Here is a 14,790-nt window from a genome sequence, read left to right as displayed (position 1 = left end):
TATAAATGTACACTGTTTGTATTTTTCCTTGGCTAGGTCGATTGTTCACCTGGAAATCGATAATCGACAGTGTTACCAGGCTTTCTCTGACTGTTTCGCCAGTACAACAGATGTGGCAGCTTTCCTGGGTGCCATGGCTTCCCAAGGCAGCCTCCAGCTACCATACAACATTGAGACTGTGGAGAGTAAGTGTGAGACTCTAACATGTCCCCCTACCTTCAGAGGATGTGGTGCAGGAAAAGAAAGCACACATTGTCTGTCAGACTAATTAACCACCTCTCAAAGGGTTCCTCTGGTCTGACTTATCAGCTGCCAAATCATTAAGGCAAAAAAAGAAGGAATTGATCGGAGTGGATGAGAATTTGATATCTTTGTAGTTAGGATCAGTCTGTAATTCCTGAGATTTTGACAGATTAATCCTGCTGTGCTAATTTGATGATTGCTAAATCCTTTCCCTTCGTGAGCGAGACAAGAGTTCGACTTTCTTCAAGTCGAAAGAAGGAAAATACAAACAAACCCCTAGCACCGTTTTGGGACATTTTTCTTTCTTTCGTTTATATTTTTTGCAATTCTGATTACCCATCATTTAACTGACCTTGTTCAGAGAGTTTATCACACTGACTGAATTCTAATTTCTCTTCATGCCTCTGTATAAAATGGAACCCTCGCAATTTATAACTCTGCACATACTGCTCGTGGTCTGTCTCTCCTTCTCCTTCTCAATCTCAACCTCTCTTTCTCATCCGTCTCTCCCTCTCCCTCCCTTTACCTTCCCCCCCCTTCTTACTTTTCATTTCTTCCCGTCTATCTCTTTCTGTCTCTTCTTCTATTCCCTTTCTCTCTGTCTGTCCTCCTCCTCTCGCTTTCTTTCCTACTCTTTCTCTCTCCCTCTTCCTCTCTCTCCCTCTTGCTCTTCTTCTCTCTGTCTTCTGTCTCTCTCTCTCCCTCCCTCCCTCCTTCTGTCCTCTTTCTCACTCCATTTTCTCTCTCCCCTCCCTTTGCACTCTTTCCTCTCTCCCTCCCCTTCTTTTGTCTCTCTCTTTTTCCCTCTTCTTCTCTCTCTCCTTTGCTCATCTCTCTCCTTTCGCCCTTCCCTCCCTCTTTCTCCTCTCACTTTTGCTCTCATTTCTTTGTTTTCTTTGCTTCTCCCTCCCCCATCTCTCTCTCTCTCCTCCCTCTCTTCCTCTCCCTTCTCTCTGTTCCCAGTCTGTTTTGATCATTTTCTCCTCCTGCACTCTCTCCAGGTGAAGGAATTGTGACCATTCATGACGATAACCTGTATCCCATGTACGTTGTGGTGTCTGTGCTCATATTTCTGGCCTTCATTGGGATGGGGGTGCTGGTGTCTCGGAAACGACATCGAGAGCACGGACAGCTCTGGTTCCCCGAAGGTTTTAAGGTGACAGAGAGCAGCAAGAAGAAACGCCGGGAGCCGGTGGGTGAGGATTCGGTTGGGTTGAAGTAAGTCAGGCATTAACCATTTGCTATTTGTTATTTATCAGCTGCCCAGACTGGAGGGTCAATGTGTGAGTGCGTGTGTGTGCGTGAGTGTGTATGAGTGTCTGTCTGTGTGCGAGGAGGTGTGTTTCCATTGAGTGTGTCACTATACCTTGGATAGGCTGTAACCTCTCTATTTATTGTCCGAGTGTGTGACTACAGTGACCTTCCCTGTCCCTTGAGCTTTGAACCTTAGCAAGGCAGGTACCATTCAATAGCACTTACCCTTCCCTTGCTCTATACCAGTTGGTCAAATGGCCACGTAGTGAGATGAAAATTGATGTCATTCTATTTTACAGTCATATCTCTCAGTGTCTCTGTATTCAGTTGTATATGTGTTTATCCTCTCTCTGTCCGGGGGTTTCTCTCTGTCCAGGTGTGTGTGTCTCTCTCTCTTTCTTTATTCAGGGGTCTCTGTCCAGATTTGTGTCTAGGTTTTCCTCGCCTTATTCCTCTGTTGTCACTCTCGTCCATTTTCTGTTGATGCAGTTTGTGCCTTTATTTTCTCTCCGTTCCCCAGCTCGCTCACAGTTGCACATGCTCAGCCTTTCACTTATCATTGTCTTGAAACAGCTCAATCTCTCGCCATACCGATTTATACTCAAAGAGGCCATTCAGTTCATCTGCTCTGTGTTGGTGATTATCCTGTACATTAATAATATCCAATTCCACGGGGGCTGCTCTGTTTTCCTTTATCTTAAATGTTGACCTGAATTTTGCTTCCATCACTAACTTTGAATGTAAAATCCTCACAACCTCCTCCTCTGAGGAGTTTCCTCAACCCATGTCCTAATTTCCAACTTAATCCTCTGCAATCAGTGAAAGCAAACAGTTACGACATTTCCCATCTCTTAATAATGTTAAAGATCTTAATTCAGTTAGCCCCTAAATGTCCTCTGATCTAATGAAGTCAGCTGAATTTTCCAGCTCTATCTTTTGTCTTTTCTCAGACTGGGCAGTTTCATGGTGAATTTGAAACTGAGAAACCTCAATATAGCTGTCCTATGGAGACCAATATAATACGTAGTCCATTCACTGTTGAATTCCTTAGGTTTATGTAGACTTACCATAAGATCAGAAGACCATAAGACCTCGGAACAGAATAAGGCCGTTTGGCCCATCGGGTCTGCTCCACCATTCGATCATGCCTGAATGTTTGTCTACTCTATCTCCAGCTTTCCCTCAATAACTCTTGTTCTCTTTACTAATCAGACACCTATCTATCTCTGTCTTAAGTACACTCAAAGACTTGGCCTCCACAGTCATTGTAGCAATGAGTTCCACAGATTCACCACCCTCTGGCTGAAGAAATTCCTCCTCATGTCAGTTCTAAAGAGTTACCCCTTCACTCTGAGGCTGTGCCCTCAGATCCTTATCTCTCCTACTAGTGAAAACATCTTCTCCATCTCCATGCCCCTCAGTATTCTGTAAGTTTCAATGTGATTCTCTTTCATCCTTCTAAACCTTATTGAGTATAGACTGAGAGTCCTCAACTGCTCTTCATATGACAAGCCCTTCATCCTTGGGATCATTCTTGTAAACCTCCTCTAGATCCCCTCCAATGCCAATATATCCATCCTTAGAAACTGAGCCCAAAACTGCTCACAATATTTCAGATGTGGTCTGATCAGAGCCTTTTACAGCCTCAGCAGTACATTCCAGATCATATATTCTAGCCCTCTTGAAATGAACGGTAAAATTGCATTTGTCTTCCCAACTGCTAACTGAACCTGCATATTAAAAATTCAAGAGAGTGAGAGGGCAGAGCTGAATATGGAGGCCATCATCAAAGAGAAGGTGCTAGAAAAACTGAATGGCCTGAAGGTGGATTAATCACCTGGACTAGATGGACTATATCCCAGAGTTGTAAGGGAGATAGCTGAAGAGATAGTGGAGGCGTTAGTGATGATCTTTTGGGAATTGCTAGAATCAGAAAGGGTCCCAGAGGACTGGAAAATCACTAATGTGACACCCCTGTTTAAAAAGGGAATAAGGCAAGAGATGGAAAATTACAGAACGTTTAGCCTAACCTCGGTCATGGGTAAGATCCTAGAATCTATTGTGAAGAATAAGATTTCTGAATACTTGGAAGTGTATGGTAAAATAGGGCAAAGTCAGCATGGTTTCATCAAGGGAGGTCATGCCTGACAAATCTGCTAGAATTCTTTGAGGAAGTAACGAACAGGTTAGACCAAGGAGAGCCAATGGATGTTATCTACCTGGCCTTTGACAAGGTGCTGCACAGGAGGCTGCTGAGCAAAATAAGGGCCCATGGTATCAGAGGGAAGGTGCTAGCATGGATAGGAGCTTGACTATCTGGCAGAAAGCAGAGAGTGGGGATAAAAGGGTCCTTCTCAAGAAGGCAGTCGGTGACAAGTGGTGTTCCACAAGGTCAGTGTTGGGACCACAACTTCTCATGTTCCACATTAACAATCTACATGAAGTAACTGAAGGCATTCTGGCAAAGTTTGCAGGTGACACAAAGATAGGTTGAGGAACAAGTAGCATTGAAGAGGCGGGGAGGCTGCAGAAGGATTCGGACTGGTTAGGAGAGTGGGCAAAGGAGTGGCAGGTGGAATACAATGTGGGAATGTGTGAGGTCATGCACTTTGGCTGGAAGAATAAAGGCATGGACTATTTTCTAAATGGGGAGAAAATTCAGAAGTCTGAAGTACAAAGAGACTTGGGAGTTCTCTTCTAGAATTCTGTTAAGGTAAACATGCTGTTTGAATCAGTAGTTAGGAAGGCAAATGCAATGATGGCATTTATTTTGAAAGATCTTGAATATAAAAGCAGAGGTGTACTTTGGAGGCTTGATAAGGCTCTGGTCAGACCACATTTAGATTTCTGGGCACAGGTTTGGGCCCAATACCTCAGGCAGGATGTACTGCCCTGGAGCGTGTTCAGAGGAGGTTCATGAGAATGGTCCCAAAAGTGAAAAGCTTAACATATGAGGAACGTTTGAGGACTCTGGGTTTATACTCGATGGAGGTTTGAAGGATGAGGAGGGATCCAGTTGAAACTTACAGAATACTGAATGGCCTGAACAGAGTAGATGTTGGGAAGATGTTTCCTTGGTAGAACAGACAAGGACCCTCGGACATAGCCTTAAAGTAAAGGGGAAAGCCTTTTAGAGTGGAGATAAGGAGAAACCTCTTCAGCCAGAGAGTGGTGAATCTATGGAATTCATTGCTACAGAAGGCTGTGGAGGCCAGGTCATTGAGTATATTTAAGACTGAAGTAAGATAGGTTCTTGAGTACCAAGGAGGTCAAGGGTTATGAGGGAGAAAGCAGGAGAATGGGATTGAGAAACTTATGATTCAATGGTGAAGCAGACTCTATGGGCTGAATGGCCTAATTTCTGCTCAATGTCTTATGATTAACATTAAGAGAATCTTAATCTAGGACTCCTGTCTCTTTGTGCTTCAGATTCCAGAAACCTTTTCCCATTCAGAAAATAGTCTATGCCTCAGTTCTTGCTACCAAAGTGCACAGCTTCACATTTTCCCATGTTGTAACTATTCCATCTCATTTTGTATATCCCATTAACTGCATCTTCAGATTCAATTTCTATCTTTCTGTTTTACAGAACATGCTGCTCACATATTAAATTCTACTGCGTCTGATGCTCCCCCAAATCATAAGCTCTATCCCATTCAAGTTATAATTCACACTTTCTAAAAGAAAATGTACTACCTTACCTATTGCCTCATCTTACCGAAGCTGATAGCCTTTTGCTCTCACATAACTCTATTTTCCTCCTCTTTAACTCTTATTCGAATATTTGGACACTGACTCCCACTTCCGACCAATTTGAGAAAGCTCCGTAAACCCTCACACCCTTTCTAAGCAGTTTTGAAATGCAACTTTCTCCTCCTAACTCCACATCCCTTAATTTTTTCCAATAGACTGTTAGGCAGCGTTTTGTCAAAGGCTTCTCGATGTCCACATCCACTGCATTTCCCTTGCCCATGCCAATTGCCACCTCCTTAAATAAACCCATATTTACTACTTCGCCTTATATTCTCCTCATAGATTCATACAGCTTAGAAGAAGTCTATTTGGCCCATCATGCCGATCCCATCTCTTTGATGATTCTATCCAATTTTATAACTGTCCTTGCCATTTCCCAGTAATCTGCTGTTTTCTCCTTCTCAAGTATTTTTCCAATTCTCTTTGGGAAGTTCCTGTTAAATCTGCTCCCACTGCCCTTTCAGGCAGTATGTCCCAGGCCATAGCAACTCATTGTGCCAAAAAAGAAATCCACCTCATCCTCTTTGGTGCAATTATTGATTCCCTTCATCTGTGTCTCTGTGGTCACTGATCCTCCTGCCCCGGAAACACATTCTTCTCATTGACTCAATCGTGGGCGGCACGGTGGCACAGTGGTTAGCACTGCTGCCTCACAGCGCCTGAGACCCGGGTTCATTTCCCGACTCAGGTGACTGACTGTGTGGAGTTTGCACGTTCTCCCTGTGTCTGTGTGGGTTTCCTCCGGGTGCTCCGGTTTTCTCCCACAGTCCAAAGATGTGCGGGTCAGGTGAATTGGCCATGCTAAATTGCCCGTAGTGTTAGGCAAGGGGTAAATGTAGGGGTATAGGTGGGTTGCGCTTCAGCGGGTCGGTGTGGACTTGTTGGGCCGAAGGGCCTGTTTCCACACTGTAAGTAATCTAATCAAACCTTTTCTGGATTCTGTTCTAAAGAAGGATCATTGGATCTGAAAGTTTAACTCTGACTTCTCTCTGCAGATGTTGCCAGACCTGTTGAGATTTTCCAGCATTTTTTGTTTTGTTTCTCCCTTCCTGATTTTGATCAACTCAATTAAATCTCCTCCTTAACTTTCCCTGCTTGAAGGAGAACAATTCCAGCAACTCCAATCTCTCCAAGTTCATTCAATTCCCTCATTCCTGGGCTGTCACAGTAACTCGCTCCCACATCTGCTCCCAAAGCCTCAAAGTCAGAATTAGGCACTCTGCTAAGACCCAACCAGTGACTTATAGAAAAAAATATGGTTTCCTAGCTTTTGTATTGAGTAATTTAAATCTTCAGTTGAAATTCAGAGCTTTCATTGTTCACAAGTTTGACTTGTAATTATTTGGTTACTATTCAATTTATTCTTCAGTTGTTGACACAACCGCTAACTCAGTCACTTGTAGCTCCCTTGTCACTTTCTTTCACTCCTAATAGAATTTTGAAATGTCAATTCTAAGGGCAAATTATTAGTTCTCACTTGTTCACGTGCACAGATATTCAGGAACGATTTACACACTCACCTCTCCTCACTCTCCTATGTACAACACAATTTATCTCTTTCTCCGTATCTCACTATGTCTCACTCCCCCCACCCCCACCAGTTCCTCCCTATCTTTTCCTTTCTCCTCGCACTTTCGCTTTTCTTTTGCCCTTCTCTTCTAGCTTCCTTCCTTTTTTTTCCCCCTCTCTTCTTCCCTTCTGTCTATTTCGTTCCTGTCTTCCTTCCCCCTTACCTCACTTCCAGCTGTTCTCTTGTGTGGGTTCCTTCAAGCCTGATGTTATCGAGTGGCTTTCTGGTCTAACTAGAAAGGTCTTGTAGAGTGAATAATAAGATGTTTGTCATACACAGACTGTTTACACAGAACTTGAATATCACCATATAAGTACAGAAAGTGCAAGAAGTTTCTGAGCTTGAAATTCCTCATAACTTCTTCTTTACTCTCAGTGTCCTCGTCACGTCGTCACCATACAGCACTCCATCAATTATTAACCTATTCAGACTCTTTCTCGCTTACATACAACTTCCTTCCCTAGCCCCCCATCCTCCAGCTCCGTCTCTCTATTCCTCCAGTCCTCCTCCACTTTTCTCTCCATCACCTATCCCAGTCCACCTGCTCCCCCCACCTCTCTTCCCAGTATCTGTCCCCCACCTGTGTCTGTATAACACTGGCTGATGATTCTTCCTGCTCAGCTTGAAGCTTTCCTTCCTGAACAGTTTGGTAGGTTTTAGCTGTTCCTCCTGTTGAGGAAATGGTGAGGAAACCAGACGAGGCTGGTGGTGACTCATTCCTCATCTGAACTGTTGACAGGCCTTTGAAGAATGTTTCTGATGGAGCACTCATGGATGACAACCAAAATGAGCACTGGGGTGATGACAGGGCGGCAGATACCAAGAGATTCAAGGTATGGGATCCTGTCTCATATGGTCTTTTCTAACCTCCTTCTTTCTCAGAACCATTGAAAGACCCAGCCCTCTCTGTGGCACCTGCTCACCAACTCCTTTCGCCCTCCCACTGCCTCTCTCCCTCCCCCTCTGCTGCTCTCCTCCCTCACCATCTCACTCCCCCATCCCTCTCCACTGCCATCCTCCCCCTGCCACTGCCTCTTTCCCCTGTCACCCTCCCTTGTCACTGTCTCTCTCATTGCACCACCATCTCTCCCTCCCTGTCTCTCTCTCTTCTCCATCTCCTTGCCTGTCTCCATCGCCTGCCTTCTCCCATCTCTCTCCCTCGCCCTCCCCTCTCCTGCCTCTCTTCCCCCTACATCTCTTTTCCTCTCCCTCCCCTCCCCTGCCTTTCTCCCTGTCTGATGATGTGGTTTCTGTTTGTGATCCTACACAGTTCGAAGAGCAAGTGATTTTGGTGAACCGTGAGGAGCACACTGACCACAGGCAATGGACACAGCAACACCTGGATGCTGCTGATCTCCGACTGCCCACCATGGCCCCTACCCCTCCTCAGGGAGAGACTGAGTCTGACTGTATGGACGTCAATGTCAGAGGCCCCGGTAGGTTTCTGGGCCAAATACTATAAATATGTGAACACACCAAATAGAGAGCATCATAAAATTTCTATATGTTCTATAATACAACCCCGTAACACTCAGTAAATATTTGTTTTTCAAGAATGGCCGAGGAATTAGGGTGGGGATCGGGATTTGGGGCAAAATATAAGATGAGATAGGTTAGATGCAGGATGGATATTCTTAATTGTGAGGGGAGCCCAGAACTAGGGGACATAGATTAAGTATAAGGTGCAGGCCTTTTAGGTCTAAGATGAGAAATGTTATCATTCGGCCTGTGGAATTCATTACAACAGAAAACAGTCAGTGTCAAAATAATGGAAGAATTCAAGAAGGTGTTGGATGTAGCACTTGGGGCTAAAGAGATCAAAGGATATGGGGGCAAAGTGGGAACAGTCGGATGAATTGGATGATCAGCCAGGATCATAATGAATGGAGGAGTACACTCAAAGGGCTGAATGGCCTACTCTCGTTTCTATTTTCTATGTTTGTATATGGTTTTGGGAGTGGAGGTTTAGGGTTGTGGGTGATGGCTTAGGGTGAATGGTGAAGGTTTGGGTTGAGGGTGATAATTTGGGGTGAGGATGAAGGTATGGGGTTGGGGGTAGGGATTGGCAGTTGAGGGTGAGGGTTTGGTGATGAGGTGTAGAGTGAGTTGAGAGGGTAGAGGTGAAGTGTTTGGAGGTTGGAGTGAGGGATTCAGGTTTTTGGGAGCTTGGTGTGCATTAAAGTTATGGGGAGGAGGCTGAGGTTACCATTACCTGATATCCACCTATTACTAACAATTGACGTTCTCCTGACAATTTGCCTCCCAGATGGGTTCACCCCCCTGATGATCGCCTCGTGTAGTGGAGGGGGTCTAGAGACAGCGAACAGTGAGGAGGAAGTAGATGATGCTTCCGGGAACCTCATCTCCGACTTCATCTACCAGGGGGCCAAGCTCCACAACCAGACTGACCGGACGGGTGAGACTGCCCTGCATTTGGCTGCACGCTATGCCCGTTCCGACGCTGCCAAACGCCTCCTAGAATCAAGTGCAGATGCCAACATTCAAGACAATATGGGCAGGACCCCTCTGCACGCTGCAGTTGCTGCTGATGCCCAGGGAGTTTTCCAGGTAAGACCATCACCTCTGCTACTGATTTCACCAAAAGCCATCACTCCTGTGACTAATTTTGCCCAAAACATTCACTGCCATTACCAATCTCACCAAAAACAACCATTCCCACAATTGACTCACTAAAAATGATCATCTACACAACTGACTCACTAAAAACAATCACCTCCTTTGCTGATTTCATCAAAAACTATCACTTTCTTCACCGAAAACCATCACTTTCCCCACCAACTTTCTGAAAAACAGTCACCTCCAAGATAAATTTCACCAAAAAGCATCACCTCCACTACCAATTTTGCCCAAGACAATCACTTCTGTTACCGATTTCACCAAAAATCATCACCTTCACTGCCGATTTCCCAAAAATCCATCACCTCCAAGCCAATTTCCCCTAAAACCATCGCCTTCGCTATCAATTTCCCCTAAAACCATCAGTTCCGCTACTGGTTTCACCGAAACATCACCAGGTTGATGTTGAATCAGATAGTTGAATGGGGAACAGTCTCAAGATGCAGAATAGCTTCCAATTATTCCTCCACACTCTCTGTGCTCTCCCCTGCTGATACTGACCCATGTTTTATGGTCTACTTGGCAGATCTTGATCCGGAACAGAGCCACGGATTTGGATGCGCGAATGCATGACGGAACCACACCATTAATCCTGGCTGCACGGTTGGCTGTGGAGGGAATGGTGGAGGAGCTGGTGAACTGCCATGCTGACGTCAATGCTGTGGATGACTTTGGTATGGAACTCACATCACCAAATAGGAATATAGCAGGATTCCAGAGGGGCCTGTCATTGGAACAAATGTATCGTCAGGGCTCACTGATTTGGAGTTGGATAGTTGAGGTCAGGGGTCACTATTTGCAGGTGAATTGCTACAGTCAAGTGTCAGTGATCAAAGGCATGTTGTTAGGGTCAGGAGTCACTGATTAAAGATAGATTGTTGGGATCAAAGGTCATAATTGGAGGTTGATTAATGGGGTCAAAAGTCACTTATTGGAGGTAGACTGTTGGGGTCAGGGGGCCAGCGATTGAATGCAGAGCGTGGGTTCACTGTTTAAGTGACAGATTGTTGGGGTACACAAACTGAACCTGAATTCAACTCCAAGGTTGCTGATATTGAAGAACAGTCTTCTCTTTCCAGGGAAATCTGCTTTGCACTGGGCTGCTGCCGTCAATAACGTGGAGGCAACATTGGTCCTTTTGAAAAATGGAGCAAATAAGGACATGCAGGACAACAAGGTAAGTCGGAGCTATACTGACACAGGGTGGTTGGGGAGGTGAGCAACAGGGAGTAGAGATAGATGGGTGACACAGGATGTTCAGAATAATTGGCAAAAGAACCAGAGGGAGAGGAGGACAGGAATCAGATTCAATGGGAACTTTCTAAAGAAATTGGAAAAATATAAGGAGGGATGCCAAGAGAGCAGTAACTAATTGGATAACTCTTTCAAATCTTTGGCACACACACAATGAGCTAAATGTCTCCCACACTGTATTATTTGCCATTACACGTGGCGTCAGGATGGGAATTTGTGGTTTTGTCTTTCCAGAATCTTCTGGTGCTGAGCTGTGTTAATCTCTGTTTCTCTATCCCCACTCAGGAAGAGACCCCACTGTTTCTGGCAGCTCGGGAAGGGAGTTACGAGACGGGCAAGCTCCTGCTTGAGCACTTTGCGAACCGTGAAATCACTGACCACATGGACCGACTGCCCCGTGACATTGCTCAGGACCGCATGCATCATGATATCGTGAGGTTGCTGGATGAGTATAACCTGGTGAGGAGTCCTCAGGTGTCAATGGGCCCCAATGCCACCACCCTTTCCCCGACAATCTGCTCACCCAATGGCTACGTGGCCAACCTTAAACCGGCCAGCCATGGCAAGAAGACCCGGAAGAACAGTGCCAAGGCTGGGAGTGGCAAGGACTCCAAAGAGGCCAAGACAAAGAGGAAGAAATCTCAGGATGGGAAGGGAAGCCTGTTGGACAATCCAGCTGTCCTGTCTCCTGTTGATTCCCTGGAATCGTCTCACACCTACCTCTCGGACGTGGCCTCTCCTCCTCTCTTGACATCCCCCTTCCAGCAGTCACCCACAATCCAGCTCAACCATTTGCAAGGACTAGCTGGTGATGGGCAGCTGAACCTAGGCCACCTGAGCATGGGCAGTAAGCAAGAGATGGCTCTAAGTGGGACCAACAGGATGGTCTTCGAATCAGTGGCTCCTCGCCTCTCTCATATGCCCAGCTCCAATGGGCAGGCTCTGGGCAACACTTCAATGGGCATGAAACTGGGAGGGGCTGGGACTGTGAGCGGCCAATGTGACTGGCTGGCTAGGATGCAGGCCGGAATGCAGCAAAATGTTTACAGTGCCTTGAGGAACCCAGTCCAGCCCCAAGCCGGCAGACTCCAGCAGAACCAGCATGGGATGATGACCTCCTTACACAGTGGACTCCCTAACACCGCCTTATCTCCGATCGTCAGCTACCAGGGTCTGGCCAACACCACCAGGCTGTCCCAACCCCATCTGATACAGCAGCAATCGCAGGCCATGCAACCCCTCAATACCATGCCCACTGGAAATGCTCACCCCACGAGTCAAAGCTACTGCAATGGTGATTCACGACAGAATGATCTGTCCCCAATGGGGGCAAACAACCTCCCTATGCACATGGTTTCAGCTCAGGAGACCCAGCTGATCCAGACGTCAATGCCAACCTCCATGAGTCAGTCAATGGCCACCACCCAGTTCCTGACTCCCCCCTCTCAGCACGGGGGCTATTCCTCTATGGACAACACGCCAAACCACCCCTTCCCTCTGGCTGACCACCCTTTCCTCACCCCCTCCCCAGAGTCCCCTGACCAATGGTCCAGCTCCTCGCCGCATTCCAATATGTCAGATTGGTCAGAAGGTATCTCCAGTCCTCCAACCAGCATGCACTCCCAAATGGGACATCTCTCTGACCAGGTCTTCAAGTGAATCCCTCTTTCACCCCCAATTCCATCCTCCTTCCCCCCAATATCCAGCCTCCCCCTTCCCAGGTGACAATGACAGAGACTTGAATTGGGACAGTGGGAGAGCCTTCAATTGGACTTTAAGAAGATGTTTGTCCAGTTTCTGCTCCAGTTTGAAGCAAATGAGGATGGGATAGATTTTTATTCTTTGCTTTTTGTTTAATTTATTTATGTACTTTATGTTTTACTGCATTCTTTATTTAAAAGTGTCAATGGGTTTTATCTGTTGGTATTGAAGAGTTGGCCGATTGTCATGTGTTTGCTGATCTCCTTCACAAACCTGGGCAGTTAGAGACTGTAGCTTGTGTAGAAATCTGACAATTCATTTTAAAACAAAAAATTATAAAGCTGATATTTGTGTCAATTGGTTTTTAGCCAAATAATTTGTTGCTAATAATTAATGTATAAAATAGTGTGACTTATATTTATGCGAGTTCTGAATCTTCGCAGGAGAGAGTAAAAATGAACCATGTAAACATATATCTGTAAACCCCAGATTCTCACACCAACACTCACTCAATCACTTGCTCAATCAATCATACTCATTCACTCACTTACATTCACTACCTCACTCTTTCCCTTACTCACTCACTCACTCACTTATTCATTCAATCCCTCACTCACATTCACTCACTCCCTCTCTAATCACACACCCGTTCAATCACTCACACACATATTCACATGCAATTGTGTATGCACACTTTATAGACTCTTGCTCTCTCACACATTCACCTGTACACACTGTTGATCACTGTTTTGGCTGCACACACTCTAGGGTGTGGTGTGAGAGTGTTGAGTGCTCCAGCTACACAATGAATGGCATGGCCTTCTGAAGGTGCTCACACTTTGATCAGTTACAGCAGACTTCACATTTTGAAAACATTACGAGTGTGGCTTTCAGTCTTATCATGGAGCTGCTGTGTTCATGTTATCCTGAAGATTCTGACATTGTGGTCTTGGTCCCTGGAATTGAACCCAGGAAAATGAGCACTTGTGGTCAATACCAGGAGAGATGCTTTTAACTTGTGTTTTGTTTTTGTAACCACCCTGTGAAGATGTTTGTTTATTTCAATAATGACACTATGTTCGTTTTTTAAGTAAAAAACATTTAAGTTATTCTGGGTAGGAGGGAGATACTGAGAAATGAGGATGGGGTGGGGAGCAAAATAAGAATAGTTTGGGTTGTGATGAACTAGCAGGCGAGTTCCACATCCAGATGTACTCCTCAACTTCCACTCTCCACTAACACTGTCACCACGTACCCCCTCCTCCCCCAACCCCAACCCTGCAGTGGTTATATTCTCCCCCACTCTCCACCAACATTGGCAAGAAATCCCCCACAACCCTGTGCACTGAATATAACCTTCCTCATTCCTACCCATCAAAATTCAAATGTTGCCAGTTTACAGGGATCGTCTTCAGCTCCATCTGTCATTATCAGCAGGATGCCACAGCTGGAGGTCTAAAGGGAGCTGGATGGGGCTTGTGGGGGGATGGAGGGCAAAGAGGGAGGGTGGAAAATGTCCTAATTTTGGGGTGACAGTGTATGGTGAGGGAGGTAGGGATGAAAACATGACAGACAAATGCCTTTATACGTAATCTCTCAAAATGTGAAATTCCTAAGGCGGGGTTGGGGAATGTGGTGCTGAGAGCATCCCCCAGCTTTCTAATTGGAGCTGTGGGGATTGCCTTTGAAAGCACGCGGTGTAAACATTGATTTGGCTGTTCAAGTGAAATCACCATTTCTGTGGACATTGTAAATAAACGGTGTTTTTTAAAGAAGATTTTGTTTCAGAAATCTGTATGATGTAAGTGAGACACTTAAATCTGTCCTGACTGTAACAAAGTATTTTTTAGACTCCAATCTGCCCGTGAGAAAATATTCTGGTTTTATAACAGTTGACCAGTGGGCCTATTCTAAAAATCTGGTGTATTCCTGTTAACTGCTTTTTGTAAAAGGTTCTTATAACAATAAAACTGTGCCAAGGGCATCTAGATCTGCTTTGACTGCTTGTTTGCTCTTCATTTCTTGAGAATCACCTTCAGTTCTTGTTTCTGCACAGAGTCCCTCACTCCAGTCCTTCAGCTGGGAGAAAGCCAGCATCTTGAATCAATGTAACCTTTCACTTTTATCATCGCAGGATGTTCCCTGACATTTCAATGAAGCATAAGTCACACATACATTGACATTGAGCCACATCAAATTATTAGAACAAGTGACCAAATGGCTGGTCAAAGAAGTAGATGTTGAATGAGTGTGTACAAATCTGAAAGGGTTAGTGATGAGAAGTGCCATATGGATTTGAAGAAGAGAACAACTGAGGTTCTTGAAGGAGTGAGAGATTCTAATTCCAGGAGGTAGTGGCGGTAGTATCACTGGACTAG

At 45.4% G+C, this 14,790-nt stretch overlaps 1 protein-coding gene across 1 annotated transcript in view; it reads left to right on the top strand.

Moving 5' to 3' along the window:
• Positions 1 to 14,401, top strand: part of LOC132825960 (neurogenic locus notch homolog protein 1-like) — a 111,569-nt gene extending 97,168 nt beyond the window's left edge. The window contains exons 27-34 of the mRNA XM_060841639.1: positions 37 to 185; positions 1,245 to 1,461; positions 7,560 to 7,653; positions 8,091 to 8,256; positions 9,087 to 9,388; positions 9,984 to 10,131; positions 10,537 to 10,634; positions 10,997 to 14,401. Of these exons, the coding sequence (XP_060697622.1) occupies positions 37 to 185; positions 1,245 to 1,461; positions 7,560 to 7,653; positions 8,091 to 8,256; positions 9,087 to 9,388; positions 9,984 to 10,131; positions 10,537 to 10,634; positions 10,997 to 12,370 (2,548 nt within the window). The 3' untranslated portion in view covers positions 12,371 to 14,401. The remainder of the gene's footprint in view (positions 1 to 36; positions 186 to 1,244; positions 1,462 to 7,559; positions 7,654 to 8,090; positions 8,257 to 9,086; positions 9,389 to 9,983; positions 10,132 to 10,536; positions 10,635 to 10,996) is intronic.
• Positions 14,402 to 14,790: the final 389 nt, after the last annotated feature.

This window comes from Hemiscyllium ocellatum, chromosome 21 (genome assembly GCF_020745735.1).
Source record: "Hemiscyllium ocellatum isolate sHemOce1 chromosome 21, sHemOce1.pat.X.cur, whole genome shotgun sequence".
Classification (NCBI taxonomy): domain Eukaryota; kingdom Metazoa; phylum Chordata; class Chondrichthyes; order Orectolobiformes; family Hemiscylliidae; genus Hemiscyllium; species Hemiscyllium ocellatum.
The sequence above is the reverse complement of the archived record's forward strand: the minus strand, read 5'-3'. Positions and strand labels throughout refer to the sequence as shown.